General features: G+C 40.8%; 1 protein-coding gene across 2 annotated transcripts in view; it reads right to left on the bottom strand.

Moving 5' to 3' along the window:
- Positions 1-493: 493 nt before the first annotated feature.
- Positions 494-9666, bottom strand: part of LOC310802865 (histone deacetylase 7-like) — a 47298-nt gene continuing 38125 nt past the window's right edge. For both annotated transcript variants that reach the window (XM_083667440.1, XM_083667441.1), the window contains 5 exons: positions 8343-8461; positions 6042-6175; positions 5786-5870; positions 3564-3714; positions 494-3128 (listed from right to left, as the gene is read on the bottom strand). In XM_083667440.1, coding sequence (XP_083523566.1) covers positions 3083-3128; positions 3564-3714; positions 5786-5870; positions 6042-6175; positions 8343-8461 — 535 coding nt within the window. In that variant the 3' untranslated portion in view covers positions 494-3082. The remainder of the gene's footprint in view (positions 3129-3563; positions 3715-5785; positions 5871-6041; positions 6176-8342; positions 8462-9666) is intronic.

The following is a 9666-nucleotide window of genomic DNA, read 5'->3' as shown; positions in this document are numbered from 1 at the left end:
ATTACATGAACTCCTGTGGATAATAAATGCTGTTTTGTTCAGATTTTCTTTGAAGTAGTTTGATCAAGCCACATTTGCAGTTCATTTGCAAATGTCTGTCTTTTAAAATTTCTCCACATCATTGGATCAATAGAAATATAATTAATTATATTAAATTCCATTTCTATGGTTAGATATACAATATGAACTATGATTAACTGAATGAACAACATATTTCATTATTTAAGTTTCCTACACAAATTTATATATTTATATATTTTGTAGTGGACAATGCAAGACACTCACTTATATGCAGCATTGTCTATTGATAGATAAAACAAATACATCTCTAAATTTGGATTACCTGAGTAGCAAAATAGCTATAAGCTATACTATATGGTATACAAGCAACTTAATGAAGGGTTATGAGTTAAGTGCCTTATATTTTAAATAAATCATTAAAAAACCACAAACATTGAGCAAATACCACTTCCCTTTTATTAAGGAAAATAAGTTTCAAGAAAAAAAAAGAAATAACAGAAGAAAATACTAAGAATTCTTCACTGTACAAGTACAAAGAACAAACCATAAGAAAGTGAGAAAACCATATCGAACCTCTACTTGGCTTGTTTTATTATTTTTTATAAATCAAAATCCAGTTCATTAAGGCTACCTTTACACAGGTTTGTCAGCACAATTCAAGGCACATATGAGGATGTCTGTATTTTGGTCTCAGTAGCTATCTACAGACTCAATTACAGATTACACAATCAACGAGCATAAATTCATGTTAGACAAAGAGCTTGTTGAGACAAAGTATGACATGAACTTCATCAAAACAAAGTAAAAATATAAACTAAAACCCTTCAGATTGACTGTACTAATACTAAAATGCCGCCAGGTACAATGGAGATGTCATATAGTACTACTGTACATGGTGGCCATTTTGGTCCATGTAATCAGAGTTACATTTATTTATTTGCAGATGATCTCCTTTTCACTGTCATTACAATACCATACAGATTTTGTATGTTTTAATAGAAAAGCATTGCCATTAGAACAGGGTTTTGGCTGCATATACTATACAGCATCATGAACTACTCGATCAATACAACAAGAAATTCTAAATTTGTCTGTAGCACCATCTGATTTTCTTCAAACATCAAGCACAAGGCACTGCAGGCACTGCAGAGACATGAAAAGGTTTAACAGACAAACAAACATACACAGATATTAAATCATAACATCACGAAAAGCGCTAACAAGAAATGTGAAATTGTTTAAAAAATCCTTCTTTGCCTTTGCTGATATTTAGCTGCAAACTTTGTTTGGATAAAAATACAATCATGAACCGTGAGATTCTTTGATGTTATTTGAAGAGGGCATACCAGTCCACTGCTAGCATATTGTTCTCATAAGCTTTGGTTTCTCTTAACCTGTGTCCAATTGCACTATATGGATAACTACTGTAGCTCAACATGCTAACTCCTCTGTTTGAACTGCTCAATCTACAATTGTAGTTTGGTCCAGGAACAATAATCCCTGATCTCTCTTTTTTTTGTAAAAAGAGTGGCACAACATCAGATGTGAACAAACCCTTGTTCACTTGTCTTTCTTATTATTGAAAAATAACTATCAAGAAATACAGCCCTCCAAAATATACAAAATACAGCAGGCGTGTTCGTCCACAGGTTAAAACACTGGTCTCTGTTAACTAACACACAACAGTAAAAAGGCGTGGTCAGAGTGGAATAAAAATGTAGGAAATTGGTCAGAATGCATTTAGCCAAGAAACAAGTCCATCATTAAGACATTTTAAGTGCATATATTTTTGACTGAATTTTGTGTTATAATAACTTCATAATAATATTCAATGTGCCGTCCATAGTTTAAGGTCTACAGTGACCTACTGTAATTCAAGACAGGGAAACATGCTTTTATGTTTTGGTAATCTGCCTCGACTCCAGCATCTTTGGTTGGTTGTTTCACCCTCATGATGAGGAAAGCCTCACATCAGAGGGGACGTACATGTACTGACTTGCATATAATCGTGTGTGTGTGTGTGTGTGTGTGTGTGTGTGTGTGTGTGTGTGTGTGTGTGGGTATTAAGGCATCAAGGCATTGGTCAGTGTTCCTTGACAAAAACACACTGAACGCCGCATATTGACATTGACATTCACAAAACAATCCAAACAATGAATATTCATATTGTCAGCTTGAAAACATAAGTAAAATAAGTTTTATCGTCAACCCCGAGACAGCTTGATGATGATCTCTTGGGGATGGATGGACGATCGTCTCTTAGGGATGGAGCTCTCCTTGGGTCACATGAATGAATCCACAGTGCAAAGAAAATACCGTTCTCGGTGACCTTCACAAAATGACATCATCAAAATGAGACGCATTTAAGTGTCCCCGATGTATGTGCAGTCAATGTATCTGTTCTCTTTCATTAGACTTCCTGTGTGGAATACTTCCTACTTCCTGTGTGACTCGGCTCTGTAAGCCTGGCGATGCGCCACGGTGACCTATGAAGCGCCGAAGGCTCCAGTCGTCCTGTTCTCCAAGGCCAGTCTGTTTATATTCACATCGCTGTGCTATGTCAAGTCACGTCATACTACGTCAAGTCATAACCTCCCAATGGTATTTGAGAGTGGTCTGGAGAAAATAGAACGTCCTTCATTTCCATAGCAATCTTTTCTTCTCTGTGTTCTCAGAGTTCAATGTCATATGAGGATGTAGCACACAGGAAAAGCAAATGTGGCGTTGTGTTTTGAACACACGTGGCCTTGTCTCTGTCCAAACAATTTTTTCTCAATGTGTCCGGGTTGAGGCAGGCGAGTCGTAGTAAGCCAGTAGTACTGTTCTGAATGAGTGTATGAGGCAAACGCTGGTCAGTTGGACTATAGTGGTCACAGTGAAACCTGTAAGCTACAGGCAATGGAGTGGATCAAATCAGAAGATGCAGTTGGTCAAGTGGATCACAGTATTTGTGTTTGCATGTATGTGTGTGTGTGTGTGTGTGTGTGTGTGTGTGTGTGTGTGTGTGTCTGAATGCACGTGTGTGAGTGTGTGTGTATGTGTGTGTGGTGCACACTCTTCCCTACATAGAGTCACTTTCTCCCTCCATGAGTTCATCTGTATGTCTCCTGTAGATGGGAGAGAGGAGAGAGAGGGAAAGAATGGATATATTTGAAGAGAATATTTTTCTGTAGGCCTCAAACAAATAAATATATAGTATCATATCATCACCAGGGATATAGTGGTAGAAGAAATTTGACAGCAGAAAATGACAAACGCTAAATGCCACCTTCTACTTTTTACGTTTTTACCCCTTTTTTTGGGGGGGGGGTAAAAGGCAATTATGTACGTTTACCCTCTCTGATCATCATTCAATATGACATCATATTTCATTGCCAGTCCTGGGTTGAAAGATATTTGTTGTGCCAGATGGGCAGTGTTGGCACTTTTGATTCCAATTCCACTGGTTCCTTGTGGTAGACTCAATCAAGCACCGCTAAGCATTTCAAATACAATTTGAACCCAGGACTGTTTATTGTACTACATTGTGTCAGTGGTATTACCTGTCTGTGGTGAGGTGTCCCATAGAGAGAGAGGCCAGGGCTGAGATCGCACCGCTCTCTACGGAGTCTCGCCTCACACTCTGCCTCTGAGCCTGCTGGTAGGACACGTCCACTGTGTGGGCCACCACCCTCACTGACTGCCAGTACTCCCCTGAGAGAGGGAGAGGGAGGTTTAAGGTTTGTTGATAGCTTATTTTTCTATATACAGTATATGCCATTTACAGTAGGAGATGCTTTTATTCAAAGTGGCTTTGTGAGCGTATACATTTTTGTATATATGGTCCCAGACATTCTAAGCATTACTAAGCCATGCTCTACCAACTGAGCCACGCAGGACCACTTCTTGAATGTTCTGATTTTGTATTCTTCAAATGTTTTAACTGTGAGCAAGTCTTTGGCAATACTACGCTGCGTGTGTGTGTGTGTGTGTGTGTGTGTGTGGTCATCAGGAAATCAGAAATAACTATTCAAATGTATTTCACCCTCTCTCTGCGAGCAAAATATTTGCCTCCCCCCCACATCCCCTGAACAATTTTCAAATGTTGTTACCTCAGAGCCTGAAATTGAAATACATTAAATGGAGGGGGGGGGGGGGGGTTCCCACTGTTCCCCACTGATCTACACAGCATACTGGACACTTTCAAAGTGAAAGAAGCATTTAAAAAAATGCCATTTATTTATTCATTTATTAAAAATGAAAAACAAAGACCTGTGTGAAAAATGATTAACCCCCTTGCTGTGGCAGGCCTAAAATGACCTCAAATGCAAACATTTCTTCAACAATTTACTCAATACGAGTCAATTGAGTGCAATGATAATTGTTCAAAATAATAGCAAAAAAAGTGAAAAATAGTGGCAGCTGCATCATGTTATGGGTATGCTTGTCACTGGCAGGGACTGGGGAGTTTGTCAGGATCAAGAGAACATTTAGAAATGTGCTGAGTTGGTAGTGACAGCCTAATCAACACATTGTGTAACTGATTCATTTTCAAATCATCATATATTTGTCATCATATATTTGTCATAAAGACAAATATATTCTTTACGAAATTACACAAACTACTATCCTTGCAGAGGACTTATCTTAACTTAGAGTAACTTGGTGAAGAAATGTTTGCATTTGAGCTAATTTTAGGACAGCCACAGGTAAATACTTGTTCACACAGGTCCACTCTGTTTTTCATTTTTAATACCTTATTGACATTTTTCTGAATTTCCCTTTCACTTTCAAAGTCTCCAGTAGGCTGTGTAGATCAATAGGAAAACATCCCAATTTAATGTATTTCAGTTTCAGACTCAGAGGTAACAAAATGTAAAAATTGTGAGCAAGCAAACTGAATTCTTTTATTTATCCTCTCAAGGTTTCTTAGTTTAGGACATGTGTGTGTCTCTTGACACATGGCGGAAAGGAAATAAATCATTGGAGTATGTGTGTGTATGAGGACCTCAGTGTATGTGAGTGTGTACATGTGTCTGATGATGTGTGTGTGTGTCTGTGTGTGTGTGTTCCAACTATGAATCCCGCATATATTTCACCCTCTGCCTAAATGAAGGGCTTAACATTCCTGTGGCTTTGCAAATATTTTTAATTAATCTAATTGGATTGGGATAACATTTGTGTGCAATCAGGAGGGGATGTTGTGAAGGTCGTGTGCCAGAGAAGTGTTTGAAGATAATTAGAGCCAGGAAGGCAGTGGCTTGTGTGTGTGTGCATGTCTGTGTGCGTGTGTGTGTGTGTGTGTGTGTGTGTGTGTGTGTATGTGTGTGTGTGTGTGTGTATGTGTGTGTGTGCGCGCGCGCGTGTGTGTGTGTGTGTGTGTGTGTGTGTGTGTGTGTGTGTGTGTGTGTGTGTGTGTGTGTGTGTGAAAGGGATGGGACAGACAGACAGAGAGGTGGTCAGAGAGCACGAGGTCAACAGATGGAGAGTGATACTGTCGATGGAGGGAGAAAAAAGGGAGAAAGACAGAGAGATTGAAGTTATAGAGATGGATGGAGTGGCAGAAAGAGAGAGGGGGGGACAGAGAAAAAAGACAATGGATGGAGAAAGAGAGGGACATATGTAGGGGATAATAGACAGAGTGAGTAAGTGAGAGAGAGGTAAACCAAAGGTAGATAGCGTGAGCAGAGCAAATCATTCCTCAGCAGAAAAAGAAAGGGAGATAAAGGGAGAAAGAAAGGAAGAGAGAGAGAGAGAGAGAGATAGATGAGTAGCAGACACTCACTCTGGGCCTGTATGACTCTCTGTAGAGAGTGCACAGCGCTGGTACAGGGTCTCTTCTCCACTACGGCCTGAGACAGGGGCTCCACCTGGGGGTGACCCCAAAACACAGACAGGGGGTAAGGGAGGGCCACACAGCAGTAACACACACACACACACACACACACACACACACACACACACACACACACACACACACACACACACACACACACACACACACCCTTCTGTTACCTGTACGCCCACCCCTCCCACCTCACCTCCAAGCCCAGTAGGGCGCTGACGCAGGCCTCGGAGGCGTCACAGATGGCGGTGAGGTCATGACCCCCCTCCAGTGCCAGGACCACACGGCCCCCCGCCAGTTCCATCAGCTGACGCGTGAGGAAGCCAAAACCTGAGGGGGAGGTACAGGGACCAAGGGGGTTAGACCAGGACAGGCTAACTAGAACAATAGAAAACATCTTTACTGGTCCATGTCGCAACTGCATGCATACTGTACACAGGCATACTGTATATATATAAGCCCCAGTTTTTTCCTGTCAGCCCTGGGGTTGTATCCGCCCGGCAATCTTCCAGTTACTTGCCCGCCTCTCTAACTTCGAGAATATCTTGTATCTGAACGAGTGAGATACAAGACTGTTTTATTGCTACACGAGTGCAGAGAGGGATGGGAGTTCGGCGTCTGTATGGCTTAGAGAAGGAAGCTGTGGTTGATGCGGTCAGTCCCACCACCCAGTGATTTGAAACGTCTGCCTTAGTCAGTCAGGGATCTACAGAGGTTGGCAAACTCCAATGGAGATTCTGCGTTTTCACGGACGCCATGTTGGTATTGGAAACTTGAAAGACAGTTCACAAATCAGGAAGATTTAGGGAGATTCCCAAAATGGGAACGGTGCATTGGGAGAACATTTCCCATCTCTACAAGACATTATCTACCGTTGTCGTCTCAGATATGAATTAGGAGTGGAATTTGGAGTCAACTCCAGTGGGAGTCGATTCTTCTCCCTCTCAAAATTGGAGTTTCGACTCCGACTCTTGACACTCCAAAGAGTAGAGAAACAATAATTTTGGAGGTCAACTCCCCACCAGTACTCCTAGGAGAATTCACAAATAGGAAACTCTTCGGACGATTCACAAATTTCAATTGTGTCATTGTTATTGAAAACTAGGTGCCAACATGGAAAATAGTTCGCCAAACTCTCTCACTGTATCTCAGTAGTAATAATAAGTCTCCTTGTATGGAGCAACAGAACCTCATGCTTAACTCGTATGAATTCATACACAAAGCAGAACACCGAATTTGTATGAAATCTTTACGACCCGGTTCATATGAAAAGCTACGAATGCGACCGAGCGGACGTGAAAGGGACTATTTATACTGGCAGTTCAATCCCCCCCCGTCTTGCATTCTCAAAGTCGCCGGTTCGAAGCGTGGTTGGGACACATTTTTGTTTGTTTGTGCTACGCAAGTCCTAATTCACGTACCTAACCCTAACCACTCAAAGTTAATGCCGAACCGCCACGCAAGTCGCATACGTACGTTCATATGACCTGGGTCGTAAGATTTCATACGAATTTTGGTGTTCTTCTTTTTGTATTAATTAATACGAATTAAGCGTGAGGTCCTGTTATATGGAGAGAGGGTAGGCGGGACTGGTGAATGACTGTAAGGGAAAAAACAACTGAAACCTACAGTAGGAGAGACAGAGACAGTGGTAAAGGGAGAAGGTACTGTCAGGTAAACAAAGAAAACTACTACTATGCAACATTGTACTGTACAGGAGTGTCAAATCAAGGGAAGATTCTGAAAAAGTCAGAGTGATTGAAATAGGCTATCATTGGAGCAGAAAGAGTGAAGTATTGTAGGGTCAACGTATGAGACATGTATAGTTGTTGAGAGATTAAGGTTAGACGTGGCTACTCTTTCATTTTGATTATGGTCATTCAGTTTGTTAACGTTTTTTTGTTTTTTTTCTCTCTCTGGGGTATCTATTCTAATGAAGCTGTTGAATTCCCTGAGCAAAAAGCATTGGCTAGTCAGTAAAAGACAGTTTGCTTGATTAAAGTAACAGAATTCTAAACACATTTTGCCAGCTAACTTGTAAACATAGAGAAGCGAAAGGTTTGAAAATAAACCTTCAGAATGAATGTCTATTTAAACTCACAGACAGGTGATAAAATACACTGTATAAAAAAGCAATAAGAGTGAGCCATCAGAATACTTTAAAAATAAATCCTCTTGATTTGCATTGACATGGCAAAACACGGGGTTTGCCAAAATGTGACAATTGAACACTACCTAAAACAAACAAGCACACCAAATTGGTGCAACACATTTATTTTGCCAATATCAAACTTCTCCAAGGTGAGTACTACAAGCTTACACAAACTTTTACACAGTGAGTGAGTATGTTATATGTGTGTGTGTGTATGTGTGTGTGTGTGTGTGTGTGTGTGTGCATGTGTGCGTGTGTGTGTGTGTGTGTGTGTGTATGTACTCTATGTCAGTGTGATAGTGTGTGTGTATCAGTGAGGAACTGATGAAGAGTTATTGAGCTTACACTTGGCCGACACTTTGTATCCCCCCAACGGGGCACGATGTCCCTCAACGGCATCGAAACCAGATGAGACAAGCACCACGTCAGGAGAAAACTCATGGGCTATCGGCATCACTACAGTCCTGCAGAGACAGGGGACAAAGAGGAGAAATATATTAAAGGTCCAGTGTAGTTTTACGCTTTGCTGCCCTCTGTGGCTGCAATGAAAATAGAAAACCTAAATACGCTACGTTTTTTAATAGCGGCAAACATGTGCATGTCCATAAACACATATAGAATAAGTAAAGGCCAGTGCTCTGACTCAAGATTTTAGAAAGCGCTTTTGGGAACCAAAACAGATTTAGCTATTCACTTAACTTTTTGTATCATGTCATCTCATTCCCAGATAGCTAATGATTTATAATGTCCATTTAGCACTATTTAAAAGCTCAAATTCTACACACTGGACCTTACAACATACACAGATTATATTTTAGCAAAAGCTCCGAACATGTATGAATGCTGATCCGTACAATACAAGAATTCTCACACACTGCATTTGGAAGCATTTATTGCAATAGAAATAATAATTTGCAAGGGAGGGGTTACACAGTACATCAATTGTAAATTCTGAGTGGGATTGTTGCCCCAAAGCTTCAAGTAGTCTGTAATAAACAAAACATTCCTTAAATTGTTGTGCCAACAGAATAATAGCATTGCCAAGGCATTACAAATGCTTGTCTATGAGCGATGAGTAACTTGTTGTGGCAGGAGCTTAACAAGATTCCTAAGAGTTTAGAATGTAGAAAGCCATACAGCATGTTGCAGTACTTTGGGCGATCATTCCGTGTGACGAGGCAACTAGGGGGCTGTATGCAAGTATGATAAGAGAGATGGGAGAGATAGGTGCACTGTACTTGATAAATCATTGACTTCATATGGAGTGAGATTTTGTAGAGATACTTTGAAATTCCATGAAATTAAGTCAGTAGAACTGAGTTCAATTGAAAATTCTACCTGTCTGAAATTGTATTAATGAAATAGCCAGGCAAACGACAACACCCCAAAGTCATGTAACTAAAAAGCAGGGTGAAAGTTAACAGAATGATAATTCTACGGTTGTGACTCCAGCCACATGTAACAGATAATAACCATGAGGACGTGGAGATATCCTCCTTAGTGGAGGCCTTGACTATGACGCCAGCATATATGCTCTCTATTTTCGTCTATTGGGACCGCTTCCCTTGCTCCTCTCCTCCTTCTCTTCTCCTCCTGCTGCTGCTGCTGCCAGTGATTTAGCGAGCGCGCACAGCCCATGCCGCGTTTGATTCCTCCCCCACCTCTCCCT

This window comes from Argentina silus (genome assembly GCF_951799395.1).
Source record: "Argentina silus genome assembly, chromosome: 4".
Classification (NCBI taxonomy): Eukaryota; Metazoa; Chordata; class Actinopteri; order Argentiniformes; family Argentinidae; genus Argentina; species Argentina silus.
Note: the sequence above shows the minus strand (reverse complement) of the source record. Positions and strands in the feature narration are given on the sequence as shown.